Source organism: Aotus nancymaae, unplaced genomic scaffold, assembly GCF_030222135.1.
Source record: "Aotus nancymaae isolate 86718 unplaced genomic scaffold, 86718_ANA_hifiasm-v0.15.2.pri h1tg000072l, whole genome shotgun sequence".
NCBI lineage: Eukaryota > Metazoa > Chordata > Mammalia > Primates > Aotidae > Aotus > Aotus nancymaae.
The window spans coordinates 14,471,885-14,486,552 of record NW_026988487.1 but is presented as its reverse complement, the minus strand read 5'-3'; the positions used below and the strand labels follow the sequence as shown (position 1 = coordinate 14,486,552).

At 52.1% G+C, this 14,668-nt stretch overlaps 1 protein-coding gene across 3 annotated transcripts in view; it reads left to right on the top strand.

Annotated features, from left to right (window-relative positions):
* SEZ6 (seizure related 6 homolog) overlaps window positions 1-13,697 on the top strand; it is a 52,251-nt gene extending 38,554 nt beyond the window's left edge. Inside the window, exons 5-17 of one of the 3 annotated variants that reach the window (XM_012449327.3) lie at window positions 4,005-4,190; window positions 7,641-7,809; window positions 7,943-8,109; window positions 8,713-8,907; window positions 9,112-9,250; window positions 9,363-9,559; window positions 10,451-10,645; window positions 11,055-11,246; window positions 11,352-11,549; window positions 11,837-11,875; window positions 12,115-12,232; window positions 12,317-12,419; window positions 12,600-13,697. In XM_012449327.3, coding sequence (XP_012304750.2) covers window positions 4,005-4,190; window positions 7,641-7,809; window positions 7,943-8,109; window positions 8,713-8,907; window positions 9,112-9,250; window positions 9,363-9,559; window positions 10,451-10,645; window positions 11,055-11,246; window positions 11,352-11,549; window positions 11,837-11,875; window positions 12,115-12,232; window positions 12,317-12,419; window positions 12,600-12,629 — 1,928 coding nt within the window. In that variant the 3' untranslated portion in view covers window positions 12,630-13,697. Of the gene's footprint in view, window positions 1-4,004; window positions 4,191-7,640; window positions 7,810-7,942; window positions 8,110-8,712; window positions 8,908-9,111; window positions 9,251-9,362; window positions 9,560-10,450; window positions 10,646-11,054; window positions 11,247-11,351; window positions 11,550-11,836; window positions 11,876-12,114; window positions 12,233-12,316; window positions 12,420-12,583 lie in introns of all 3 variants that reach the window. The other 2 variants (XM_012449324.3, XM_012449328.3) reach the window with 2 other exon arrangements.
* The last annotated feature ends 971 nt before the right edge of the window (window positions 13,698-14,668 follow it).

Sequence of the window (14,668 nt, the reverse complement as noted above, 5' to 3'; positions counted from 1 at the left end):
AGTCTGGAAGTGGGCGGGGCTGTATAGTGGCTTGGCAGAGGCAAGGGGCCAGCTGAGGCAAGGGTGAAACGTCTAGGCGGCCCAGCTAGCCTCCCTAATGGCCCATCAATCCTCCCTGGCAGCAGGCATAATTTCACGCCATGGTAACCTCTCTTGCTGCAAATTCCTTTGCACAAAACTCGGGACCTCGTCTCTGTCGGGCCAGACAAAGGTGGCTGAAATGGCAGTGAGCTGGAGGCCCAGCAAGGGGGAGCAACCTCCAAGGAAGGGCTGGGAGAGCTGATCCTGGTCCTGCCTGCTCCGCTCCCAGAAGCCCTCCCTTGTCAGCCCAGTTTTTGTCAATGATCAGCTCTTGCCTTAATGAGTGTAATTCCCCTAATTATAGTCTGTAATTAGCCCTGATCCCAGAGATGGGAACAGGAGGAGCGTGTCCTCACACTCGCATCTCTGTGGGCTAGAGAAAGAGGGTGCCAGAAGAGGGGGTGACGGGCCTAGTACCCACACCCTTGCTGAAGCTGTCCAAGCTGATGTTGGGGGTCATGAGTATGAACCTTCACAAGGGCCTCATCGCAGGACCAAGTTCCAACTTCCCTCCTACAGCCTCAGGCAGGGTGGGGAGGCAGACGACCCTGACAGGCATCCCCCTCCTCCATCCTCAGCATTCCTGGCACTGGACTTGGCTCCAGAAACAGACTCCAGTGAGAAAATAACTCAACAGATTGCAGTGGTGCAGGCTCCCCGGGAACGGTTGTCATGGCAACAGGAGGAAGCTCATCTTGGGAAGTGGTACTTTAACTACTATGGAGTCTGGGGGCTCCATTGTCTGCCCCCAGCATCCTACCCTCACCCCATTCTAGCCCAGTTTCCTCATCTGTGAAATGAGGGCCCTTCCTTACTAGAGTTGTGATAAGAACTCAAAAGGGGAATATGTAAGGGGAGATGTTGGGCCTGACGCCTGGCTCATGGTCTAGACCCCACATCCCTTTCCCCATCCCATCCTGCCCTTGGATCTCTCCCCAGGTCACTGTGAGTGGCTGCTCTGGACAACCACCCAGAGCAGACTTGTCTGTTACTCTCAGACTTCTCTGACCCCTGAACCCAAGTTTCTGCTTCAACTGGGGAAGCAGGTGGGGTGGTGGTGGAAACCATGAAGGTTCCAGAGTCCAGGAGCTTCAAGTTCCTGCTCTAGCACTTACTTGCCTGTGATGAGGGCACGGGGTCTCTCTGAACCTGTTCTCCTCATCTGAAACTGGGTTAATAGCCCCTACCTTGCCTGCCTTCCTCCCAAGCATATTATAGACCTCAAGAAAGAAGAGTATGAAGACATTTTAGAATCTGGACGGTACCTGCAGATGTAAGGTACTGGCTAGTGTCTCAGGCATTTGTTCAGGAACTGCTCATATGTCTTCTCACTTAACCTCCACAACCTTGGATGTAATACTGAAAATGGGTGGATAAACGAGGCAACGGAAGCACAGAGAATTTAGGTAACTTGCCCAAGGTGGCACAGCAAGTAGGGCAGCCTGCATTCAAGCCCAGGCAGTCTGACCCAGAGCCCACCTGCTAAGCACAACTAGCCACTTACTGACCATTCTCTCCCTGAGAGACAGAAGAGAAGAAATTCTCTTCCCACTTCCACAAACATAGTAACAGGACAGGGGAAAGTCATAAAACTCAAATTTCTGGACCCTGGCCTGCCCAGAGACAGCCCCTTTTTCTTTTTCCTTTTAATGGGGAAGGAAGAGGAGGTCCCTTTATTTATTCACACAAAGGCACCCAGGAACAGAGCCCTTGCATGGATCTCTCTCCCCATCTACCTGGTACCATCGATGGGGCTGCCCCCCACCCCAAGACTCAAGTTCTCCAGTCTAGACAGTCCTCACCTTTCCTACTACCCCAAGGGTTGTCAGGCTCTGCCTCTCAACCTTTCTCTTTGACCCCTCCGGGCCTTTGCTCCCACCTCTTGGACTGCACCTCTCAACCTTTCTCTCAAGACAGGATCTTCACTTTTTGAAGATCCTCAAGACAGGATCTTCACTTTTTTTTTATTTTTATTTTTTTTGAGAAAGTGTCTCACTCTGTCACCCAGGCTGAAGTGTAGTGGCACAATCTCTGCCCACTGCAAACTCTGCCTCCTGGGTTCAAGCAATTCTTCTGCCTCAGCCTCCCGAGTAACCAGGACTACAGGCACGTGCCACCATTCCCAGATTTTTTTTTTTTTTTTTTTTTTTTTGATTTTTAGTAGAGATGGGCTTTTACCATGTTGGCCAGGCTGGTCTGGAACTCCTGCCCTCTTAATCCACCCACCTCAGCCTCCCAAACTGCTGGGATTACAGGTGTGAGCCATTGCGTCCAGCTGGATCTTCATCTTTATTTTATTTTATTTTATTTATTTATTTATTTATTTATTTATTTTTGAGACACGGAGTCTCACTCTGTCAGGCTGGAGTGCAGTGGCACGATCTTGGTTCACTGAAACCTCCACCTCCCATGGCCAGGCTGGTCTTGAACTCCTGACCTCAGGCGATCCACCTGACTCAGCCTCCCACAGTGCTGGGATTACAGGCATGAGCTACTGCGCTGGCTGATACTTTTAGCTACCAGTCCAGCTTGACCCCAGGATCGGGATATGCCAGGTTACTTTGTAGGATTTGCTGCCACCATTTGGTCAAATGTGGTATGACAATTCCAAAAGCTACCAGGTTTCCCAGGGCAACTTGTCCTTCCCCCAACTTCCATGAAGGCAGTGCCCTGCCTCCCTATTCTCATCCCCATCTTTTTCTTGTTTGTTGTTGTTTTTCGAAACAGGGACTCACTCTGTCACCTAGGCTGGAGTGTAGTGGTGCAATCACAGCTCTCTGCAGCCTTAAACTCCTAGGCTCAAGCGATCCCACTTCAGCTTCCTGAGTAGCTAAGACTATGGGTACACATCACCATGCCTGGCTATTTAAAAATTTTTTTATATAGAGATGGGGGCCTCACTATGTTGCCCAGGCTGGTCTTAAACTCCTGGCTTCAAACAATCCTCCTGCCTTGCCCCAGCCTACCACCATTCTGTTTTTAAAAGAAGTCCGGCCGGGTGCGGTGGCTCAAGCCTGTAATCCCAGCACTTTGGGAGGTCGAGGCGGGTGGATCACGAGGTCAAGAGATCGAGACCATCCTGGTCAACACAGTGAAACCCCGTCTCTACTAATACAAAAAAAATTAGCTGGGCATGGTGGCGCGTGCCTGTAATCCCAGCTACTCAGGAGGCTGAAGCAGGAGAATTGCCTGAACCCAGGAGGCGGAGGTTGCGGTGAGCCGAGATCACGCCATTGCACTCCAGCCTAGGTAACAAGAGTGAAACTCCGTCTCAAAAAAATAAATAAATAAATAAAATAAAATAAAATAAAAGAAGTCCACAGCCATTGCCATCAAGCTTTTTAGCATTTCTCAGTGAATACTATCAGACAACCTTTACTGTTTGACTTCAATTTTTGCTGCTGCAATTCACATTTATTCCCTAAAGGAAAAACAGTATCAACACTTTACATCAGTATAGGCTTTTCAGTATTTCAAGTGCTTTCATGTCTACAAGTCATTCAATAAGCATTTCTTGAACATACATTATCAGCTGGGTACCAGGGATACCGAGGAAGATAAAATACTATCCTATTTATTCTCACAGTAACTCTGCACATGGGCTGGGATTTTAAATCTCATTTAACAAATGAGGAAACACACACAAAAAGATTAAATAACCTGCCTTAAGTGTCACAAAGCTTAGGCCAGAACCCAACCCTTCTAATTTCCAGCTCCGTATCTGCTCCAGTAACCAGCCCAGGCCGCTGGAATATCATTGGCACCTTCCAGGGAGGGGATTGGAGTCATTTCAGAACTCCTAGTGCTTCCTCTGGCCCCAAATGACACCTCCAGGCAGACTGAGGCAGATGTCCCCCACAAATGGCTCAGCTCCCGCCCCCACTCTGCACACATACACAGTGTCACCTGTTCTGTCTTTGCAGCCTATCTCCTGAGCTGCCACTTTCCCCGTCGTCCAGCTTATGGAGATGTGACTGTCACCAGCCTTCACCCAGGGGGCAGTGCCCACTTCCATTGTGCTACTGGCTACCAGCTGAAGGGTGCCAGGCTTCTTACCTGTCTCAATGCCACCCAGCCCTTCTGGGATTCAAAGGAGCCTGTCTGCATTGGTGAGTGTCTCCAGGGGAAAGGGCTCAGTGCCGAGCAGAGAAGTGAGGTGGGGGCTCATGCCTGCTCCCTGTTGCTGTCTGCCACTTTCATTTGCTCTTCATAAGGAAGCCAGAAAATGGCCACACACCACAGCGGCATTCATTCAACCTGAACTTATTGAGCATCTCCTAGATGAGGCACCACAGGTATACAGAGCTGAATTAAACAGCTAAAGAACCCTAAATGTGTCCTAAATAACCCACATTGCCAGGAAAGGGGGAAAGGAGAAAGCACAGAGGTCACCAATTTCCAGGGCAAGAAGTAAAACTCACCAATGAAAAGACATAAAGTGACCTGGGAGGTGAGGGCACAATCATTCTTAGCCGGATATTTAGGAGGTTTCCTAGGGGAGGTGGCACTGAAGGTTTGAATTTATTATTTTATTATTTTTATTTATTTATTTATTTTGAGGCAGAGTCTCACTCCATCACCAGGTTGGAGTGCAGTGGCACGATCTCAGCTCACTGCAACCTCCACCTACCCGGTTCAAGTGATTCTCCTGCCTCAGTCTCCCTAGTAGCTGGGATTACAGGCACCCACCACCATGCCCAGCTAATTTTTTTTTGTATTTTTAGTAGAGACGAGGTTTCACCATGTTGTTGGCCAAGTTGGTCTCGAACTCCTGACTTCATGATCTGCCTGCCTTGGCCACCCAAAGTGCTGGGATTACAGGTGTAAGCCACCGCGCCCGACCAGATTTGACATTTAGATGGAGGGAATGACATAGGCAGGGACACAGAGGCAGGAAGGTGAGGATGTTTAGGGACACAGAAGACAGCCAGGTTTGGCTGAAGCCTGAGACATGTGGCAAGGGCAATGGGAGGGCCTTGAGTGTCAGGGCAAGATACAGGCTGTGGAGCTGTTGAAGCTTATTAGAGAAGGGAAGGGCTTAGAATTCCTTAGGAGAATCAACCAGGCAATTGGTCTGCTGGCTGGGAGGCCAGCCAGACAAGACAGTTTGAACCTAAAGATTGTAATTTGGGGAATGAAGAGGAGGGGAGTTCCAGAGACACTGATGAGGGAAGAAGGGAGAGGGAAAAGGGACTCCCAGGTCTGTTTCTGAGTGATCGGGTCTGAGATTGCTGCCAATGAAAGGGGGCTTATTGGAAAAAGGAACATGCAGTGTTTGGTTTGCAGTATGAAAGGAACTTGGGCTTTTTCTTTTTAGTGGGTGTGGACTTAGGCTTTTGAATCTTTTTTTTTTTTTTTTTTAGATGGGGTCTCCCTCTGTCACCCAGGCTGGAGTGCAGTGGCATGATCTTGGCTCACTGCAACCTCTGCCTCCCAGGTGCAAACAATTCTCCTGCCTCAGCTTCCCAAGTAGCTAGGGTTACAGGTGCACGCCACCACACCCAGCTAATTTTTTTGTGTTTTTAGTAGAGGTGGGGTTTCACCATGCTGGCCAGGCTGATCTCAAACTCCTGACCTTATGATCCACCCACCTTGGCCTCCCAAAATGCTGGGGTTACAGGCTTGAGCCACCGTGCCCAGCCATGAATCTTATTTCACTCTATAAACTCTTCCTGGGTGCCAGGCACAACCAGAGATAAATAACACAGACATGTTCTCAGCCCTTGAAGATCTAGCAGGGAGACCGGCAAGCAGCTCAGTGCAGAGGATGCTACAATAGTAGTAAAAGCAGAGTGCTGTAGGACCCTGAGGGAGGGAGAACCACTCCGATATGAGGGAGGCCAGGTGCAGTGGCTCACGCCTGTAATCCCAGTACTTTGGGAGGCTGAGGTGGGTGGATCACAAGCTCTGGAGTTCAAGACCAGCCTGGCCAACATGGTGAAACCCCGTCTCCACTAAAAATACAAAAATCAGCTGGGAGTGATGGCACCCACCTGTAGCCCCAGCTAGTCAGGAGGCTGAGGCAGGAGAATCGCTTGAACCTGGGAGGTGGAGGTTGCAGAGAGCCAAGATGGCACCACTGCACTCCAACCTGGGCAACAGAGAAAGACTCCATTAAAAAAATGTATATATATGTGTGTATATATATATATTTGAGACAGGAGGCAAGCAAGGCTTCCCAAGGGGATAGCATGGAAGGATTTCAGAAATGTTAGTTTGGGAAAGTGGGGTGGATTCCTGGAACAGTATATGCAGAGGTGTGGAGGCATGAAACAGCACAAGACAGTGAGGACACAGCAAAGTGTGCTTGAAAGAGAGGGCATGTGAGGAGAGGGGTCTAAAGCTGTGTCCAGAGAGAGTGGGATTCATAAAGGGCTTGAATGGCATTTTCAGCTAGAACTCTATCCTGAGGGTAATGGGGAGCCAGTAAGCAATTTCAAGCAAAGGATGGAGGATGATCAGATTTGAAGGGCAGTTCCATTCTGAGACAAGCCAAGGTAGGTCTGTCCTTTCTGCAGAGAAGGAATTTGCCCCAGCCCCCCAGGAGCTTTATTGGGTTAAAATATACTGCTGCTTTGAGCATTTGGAGACAAAGGTCCTGTGTTTTGGTCATGGCAGCCTGGTCACTGAGAGTCAGGTGGGTCAGAGCTGTGTCCAGGAGAGGAAAGCACTGCCTGGAACCAGCCATACTCCTCTTGCCTGAGGCCCCCTCTCTGGCCCCAGTTAACTGCCAGGAGCTTGTGGCCACATAACCCAACAATCCTCCTCACAGATAGCCATAGGCAAACTGTTCAGTCTCTCCTTAGAAAGAACAGTCCCAAGCCAGAGGGGTCAGCACCAGAAAGGTCAGTCAACCCAGGAATGGCAGTGGTAGTGAGGCCTGGAGAGCTATTTCAGAAAGCGTTTGAGGCCATCAATGGCCAGCAGCGCTGCTACAGGCGCAAGGTTTCGGGGTGGATGGCATGCATATCAGGTGTTTGTCACCCTGGATCTAGTGTTAGCCCCCTTTCACATTCATTCACTCATTTTACTCAACCAACGCTGAACACCAACTCTGTGCCGGGCCTGAAAAGAACTGGCTCCTACTCCAGGGGGTCCTAGTTAAGGGACATACCCAAACAACTGATTTTAGGAAAGTGGCATGAGGTAGAAGTAGCAGATGTACCCAAGAAGGTTGAAGCCCAGAGTAAGGGCTTTAAGAAAGTCCACCTGGGGAGAGTCGGGCACGGCCTTCTAGAGAAGTCAGCAGAGAGGGAAAGTGACTTACCTGGGCACACAGCCAGGCAGTGACACATCTACTCACAGTCAAGAGAATGGCCCTGGACAGTCCCAGGACAGTCCCAGTGAAAGGTTATGAGGCAGGATTCTGGAGCTCAGGCTGCCTGGAGATGCAAGGTCACCAGGCTAAAAGGTTGACCTTCAGGACCATGATGTCAAAGATGGTAGGGAGGTCCCTGCTGCTCCAAGCGGAGGAGACAGAGCTGGGATGGGGAAGAAGGCATGTTAGGCTGCCTGGGTTCAGGCAGGGGCCTAGCCTACACCCTGTCCTGGTCTTACAGCCGCCTGCGGGGGAGTTATCCGTAATGCCACCACCGGCCGCATCATCTCCCCAGGCTTCCCGGGCAACTACAGCAACAACCTCACCTGCCACTGGCTGCTTGAGGCTCCTGAGGGCCAGCGGCTACACCTGCACTTTGAGAAAGTTTCCCTGGCAGAGGATGATGACAGGTGAGGGGCTGTCCTAGTGGAATGGGAGTGCCTGGCCTGGTGATACCCTGCTGGAGAGATGCTACCTGAGTCCGGGGCCACACCCCATCTGGGTCAGCCACCAGCCTACATAGCTGCCACTCTCCTGGTTCAGGCTCATCATTCGCAATGGGGACAACGTGGAGGCTCCACCGGTGTATGATTCCTATGAGGTGGAATACTTGCCCATTGAGGGCCTGCTCAGCTCTGGCAGACACTTCTTTGTCGAGCTCAGTACTGACAGCAGCGGGGCAGCGGCAGGCATGGCCCTGCGCTATGAGGGTGAGCCTGCTGGGGCCTCACTGGGAGTGGGGGGTCCAGGAGGATGGGCTCAGGGCTAGGGTCTTTCTCCCACACCCTTCCCCTCTGTGCCTCCATGCTGTCACTCCTTCCAAGTCAGCCCCTGCTCACTTAGTACTTAGGCCCCCTTTCCCTGCCCCTCCCTTTGGGACCAGGATCCCTACCCCAGCTTTGCAGGCAACCTCTGCCTGGACCCAGGCCCTCTGATCCAAGGGAATAAATTCTCCAGATTTTGAAAAGCAAAAAAGGCCTCAACCCTTAGGGAAGAAAAATTGCTGTAAGAGACATTCTAGAACCATTTATGCATGCATGTATTAATTCATTCAAAAAACATGTATGGAGTACCTTCTGTGCACTAAGCACAAAACCAGGAACCAAGAACAGCCTGGTGATCAAGATGGCCTCCTGAGCCTAATAGGGATGGATATGTCCTTCCTCCATCACCTCCCTGCTCCAAGCCCAGGACATATATTTATCATTCGTACCAAGTAAAAGAAAGGCTCTGGGGAGGGAAATAGGAGGATGCTTGCCCACTGTGTTTAATACCAGTTGAGGCTGAGCTGGGCTGGGCCCTGTGGTTTACAGCCTTCCAACAGGGCCATTGCTATGAGCCCTTTGTCAAATACGGCAACTTCAGCAGCAGTGCACCCTCCTACCCTGTGGGTACCACTGTGGAGTTCAGCTGTGACCCTGGCTACACCCTGGAGCAGGGCTCCATCATCATCGAGTGTGTTGACCCCCATGACCCGCAATGGAATGAGACAGAGCCAGCATGCCGAGGTCAGTAGGCACCAGTAGATGGGCCTGCAGGGTGGGTACCAGGGGACTAGCCGCAGAACCTGGGGCCACAGGGGCCCTGTGATCTATGTGGTTCAAGTTTCCTCCAAGGAGGAAGTGGGGGCTCCCAGCAATTGATGGGCATTCCTGTGGGCAGATGGTAAGCTGGAAAAGCAACACACCTTCTGGGCCTCCCCTGCCTTCCAGCCGTGTGCAGCGGGGAGATCACAGACTCGGCTGGCGTGGTGCTCTCTCCCAACTGGCCAGAGCCCTACGGTCGTGGGCAGGACTGCATCTGGGGTGTGCATGTGGAAGAGGACAAGCGCATCATGCTGGACATCCGAGTGTGAGTACCTACCGGGTCAGGCGGAGCCAACTCCTGAGTTCTGGGGATATCATTTGTCCAGCCCATCCTGGGGCCCCCAGGCCTGCTGTGTCCTGACGCTCCTCCTCCACAGGCTGCGCATAGGCCCTGGAGACGTACTTACCTTCTATGATGGGGATGACCTGACAGCCCGGGTCCTGGGCCAGTACTCAGGGCCACGTAGCCACTTCAAGCTCTTTACCTCCATGGCTGATGTCACCATTCAATTCCAGTCGGACCCCGGGACCTCAGTGCTGGGCTACCAGCAGGGCTTCGTCATCCACTTCTTTGGTGAGCTTGCCCCTACACCAATAAGAGTGCAGGCCCCAAGCCATGGCAAGTCAAAGATGCCAGGACAGTGAGGTGCCTGAATGCTCTCTCAGACAAGGGGAAGCTGAAAAAACACCAGGGATCACCTGGAGGAAGCTAGTCCCGTTCTCCATCTGCGTTGAGGGGGAGCCAGAATTCTGTTGTCGCAAGAGGGGTTTGGGTAGGCAGCAGAACAACTTTCTTTTTGTTCCTTTTTTTTTTCTGAGACACAGTTTCCCTCTGTCACCCAGGCTGGAGTGCCATGGTTCAATCTCTGCTCACTGCAACCTCCGCCTCCTGGGCTCAAGCGATTCTCATGCTTCAGCCTCCTGAGTAGCTGGGATTACAGGCGCCCTCCACCACACCTGGCTAATTTTTGTATTTTTAGTGGAGACGGGTTTTCGCCATATTGGCCAGGCTGGTCTCAAACTCCTGGCCTCAAGTGATCTGCCCACCTCAGCCTCCCAAAGTGCTGGGATTACAGGTGTGAGCCACTGCACCTGGCCAGGACAACTTTTAAACAAAAATGGAGAACAAAGGAAAGGTGCTGGCTTCTATCTTACTGACAGTCTTTCATAGAAGTGACAATTTCCCTCACCCTACCTGGTTCCATCTCTCAGGCCTGAGGAACTGGCCAAGGTGCTTTTGGAAGTAAGGCCAAAGCCTAAATGATTACCCTGGAATCTAGGAGACAGAGCAATGTCAGCGGCAGGCAAGGAGGGGCCCTTGAGCAGGGAGGAATAGATCCCTGAGCCTGCCCAGGACAGTCTAGGTCCAGGACCAACCAGCAGGAGCCAGAGTGCCTTCAGGGTGAGGGGGACAGTCACTTTGGTGCTGGCTGAAGGCCTGCATCTTGTGCCTCTGTGCCCCCAGAGGTGCCCCGCAATGACACATGTCCGGAGCTGCCTGAGATCCCCAATGGCTGGAAGAGCCCATCGCAGCCTGAGCTAGTGCACGGCACTGTGGTCACTTTCCAGTGCTACCCTGGCTACCAGGTGGTGGGATCCAGTGTCCTCATGTGCCAGTGGGACCTAACCTGGAGTGAGGACCTGCCCTCGTGCCAGAGGGGTGAGTATACCTGTTACCCATGCTCCCCTTCCCAACACAACCTCCAAGCCTCTCTCCTGGATTCTGAACCAGACTCTAGCTGTTATTAGCTAGTATCCTCAAAGTTCCTTCACGTCTCATAGCCTCGGTTTCCTCATCTGTGAAACAGGGATGATACCTTTTCATGGGGTTATCAGCCAAGTACTCCAGGTTATTTCATTCCTGGTAGATGGCCAATCAGTGTTTATCAACCCTAACAGATGGGAAGGGGACAAATGGGGGGACACACCAGCATAATGGTAGGGACAGATACACAGGGGACAGAGCTATACAACATGAAGAAGTTAGCTGGCCTAGAACAAAGCCAGGGTGAACTGGCCTCTGCTTAGTTCTCCTTGGGCTACTTCCCTCCATCATCCCCTACCCATAGTGACTTCCTGCCATGACCCTGGAGATGTGGAGCACAGCCGACGTCTTATATCCAGCCCCAAGTTTCCTGTAGGGGCCACCGTGCAATATATCTGTGACCAGGGTTTTGTGCTGACGGGCAGCTCCATCCTCACCTGCCATGATCGCCAGGCCGGCAGCCCCAAGTGGAGTGACCGGGCCCCCAAATGTCTCTGTAAGTGTCAGATGAGTAGGAGGGAAAACCTCTAGTTGGAGATAAAAGATGCTGCCCTGGAGGCCAAGGGCATGACACCCTCACTGGGCTCTGCCTGCTTTGCAGTGGAACAGCTCAAGCCATGCCATGGTCTCAGTGCCCCTGAGAATGGCGCCCAAAGTCCTGAGAAGCAGCTACACCCAGCAGGGGCCACCATCCACTTCTCGTGTGCCCCTGGCTACGTACTGAAGGGCCAGGCCAGCATCAAGTGTGTGCCCGGGCACCCCTCGCATTGGAGTGACCCCCCACCCATCTGTAGGGCTGGTGAGTGCCCTGTCATCCCTCAAAACCCTGCCTGGACCATAAAGCTGCTCTGGCAAAGATGTGCAATGTTGAGAACCAGAACCACCTGCCCATGCCACCTTCGTGTTACCCTTGGTCTCCCCTGTCTTTGCCAGATCCTTCTGATCTGGCATCACCAAGACCCATGCTGGAGTGGGCTCTCCTTGGACAAATCCTTCCCATGATCAGCCCACTACCTCTGCTCCCTGCCTTAGTGGTTTGGCCCCTTGGAATCACCCACTGCCCTTGGCCCTCCCCTCTTGTTCCAGCCTCTCTGGATGAGTTCTACAACACCCGCAGCCTGGATGGTGAGTCTCCACCCTTGAGGGCCAGAGAAGTGGTCTCCCTGGTCCTGGTTCTCATGGCTCCCAGGCCATGGGCTTCCCAAGGAGGGATGGCAGAGAGAGGTTTGGGCCTAGCAGAGTAAAAAGCTCCTTCCCTGCCCCCAGCCAGCTAGAGGGAGCTGGTAGTCCTTGGGCAGAGGTGAGAGGATATGGGCTCCAGGTGACAGAGACCTCTGCTCCAGTCCCACCCTCTGTGTCTTCAGTTGCCAAGGCGCCTGCTGCCTCCAGCACCCTGGATGCTGCCCACATTGCAGCTGCCATCTTCTTGCCACTGGTGGCGATGGTGTTGTTGGTAGGAGGTGTATACCTCTACTTCTCCAGGTGAGTCTGGTTTCTCTTTCTGCTCTGCATGCCTGACTCACTCCTACCCAGTAGTCTTGACTCACAGGCTTCTCTGCCCCACAGGCTCCAGGGAAAAAGCTCCCTGCAGCTGCCCCGCACACGCCCCCGCCCCTACAACCGCATTACTGTAGAGTCAGCATTTGACAATCCAACTTACGAGACTGGAGTAAGTAACCATGCCAGCCTTGCCACCCTATCCAAGACCCAGTTCTCTGCTGCTTTGGGCAGGTAACCCTGAGGGTCCTGCCAAGCTCGCTCACTTTTTCCCTTTTCCTAGGGAAGGTGAATTATGGCCTGGTAAATCTAATGCAAGTTTCCAACTCCCAGCAGTCTCTTTCCTTTGCAGGAGACGAGAGAATATGAAGTCTCCATCTAGGTGGGGGCAGCCTAGGGAAGCCAACTCAGGCCTGCACCACAGTCCAGCAGCAAGGCTCCTTGCTTCCTGCTGTCCCTCCACCTCCTGTACATACCACCTGGGAGGAGATGCCACCAATCCCTCAAGAAGTTGTGCCCTTCCCCACCTGCAATGCCCCCCATGACCTATTTTCTTGGTGTCACTGCCCACTTAGGGCCCTTCATTGGGCCCACGTCGGGGGGCATCTGCCTGTGGGCAGAACACGGCTGGAGCACAAGCATCAAAAGCCAGCATCCCAAGCTTCCTCATGCCTGGACCAGTCTGGAACACACAAGCAGAGCAGGAGTACCTCTCTTCATATGACCACCATCCCGCCCTGGCATGGCAACCTGCAGCAGGGTCAACTTGACCATGGTAGAAACGGCACCAGGATGCTCCTCACGTGGCGATCACCAATGGCCAAAACTCCTCTCAACGGTGACCTCTGGGTAGTCCTGGCATGCCAACATCAGCCTCTTGGGAGGTCTCTTGTTCTCTAAAGCCCCAGGAATGGACAGTTCTGCCTCCTGCCCTGTCCCAGTGGAGGCAGTAATTCTAGGGGATACTAAGGAGTTCAGGGGGATCCTACGCCAACCTCAGGTTGGGCTTCCCTGGGCACTCATGCTCCACACCAAAGCAGGATACTACATTCTCCCCTGACTGCCCTATACCCTGAGGAGAGGGAGACTTTCCTCCGATGTTTATTTGGCTGTTACGAACGTCTTCATCCCACTAGTCCCTCCTCCAATTCCAGCCACTTGTCAGGCTCTCCTCTTGGCCACTGTATTATGTGATAAGGGGAGGGGTCGGGCATATTCTGGAGAGGAGCAGAGGTCCAAGGAGCCAGGAATTTGGCATGAAACAGGTGGTAGGAGAGCCCCAGGGAGACGCCCAGGAGCTGGCTGAAGGCCACTTTGTACATGTAATGTATTATATGGGCTCCAGCCAGAGAACAATCTTTTATTTCTGTTGTTTCCTTATTAAAATGGTGTTTTTGAAAAAAATACAAGCAATGGCCAGGTGAATAATGCTTTCATGGAGGGACAGGCGGTGGGAGATAAATGGGATATGAACTTCAGGACCAGAAGGCATACTAGACCCACCAATCAATCATCCTTAGATTTTATTTTATTTGTACTGTTTTTGAGATAGGGTCTCACTCTGTCATCCAGGGTGGAGTGCAGTGGCTCGATCATGGTTCACTGCAGCCTCAACTTCTGAGGCTCAAGTGATCCACCTCAACCTCCTGAATAGCTAAGACTACAGGTGCACCCCACCACACATGGCTAATTAAATATATATATATAGTAGAGACAGGGTCTTACTATTTTGCCCAGGCTGGTCTCCAACTCCTGGGCTCAAGTGATTCTCCCACCTTTGCCACCCAAAGTGCTCAGATTTTATTTTAAAAGAAATAGTTACATGCAGTTGAACAGGGTCCCCTGTCCCAAAAGGGACAGTGCAACAAATGGCAGGAGAAATCAGAGGCCCCAGTGGTTGGTGCCACAGGATGTGGGAGCCCAGGAACCCCTATGCATATCCACTCAATGCCCTATTTCCTCCTCTTTGCCAGGCCCAGAACTACAGGCTGTCACACTCTCAAATCCCTTCTCAATGCCACTGATGCCCTTCTCAATGCTAACTAGGCTCAGGAAGCCTGATGCATCTCTCCTTCCCCTTATTCCCAAGCAAGCAAGGCTTTGGAAATTGGAATAGGAAACAGAGACTGATCCCCTGAACATGAAGCCCTAATCTGGCTTGGCCTCAGAGAACACTTAGATTGTCAGAAGCAATGGTAATGCAGCTTAGGGACTTGGCTCCTAAGTTAGGCAAAGGCCCTAACCATGGGTTCTGGAAAAAGGTGGCTGGGAGGATCTGCTTAAGTTTGCCCCTTCTCTATGAGACCCAGACCAACCAAGATGGGAATGCCCCGCATTGGCCCCCAGTATGCACATTCTGTGCTGAGAGGTGTGCCCTGCATGGCTACTTTCCAAGAGTAAGAGCAAGAAGCCAGCAACAGG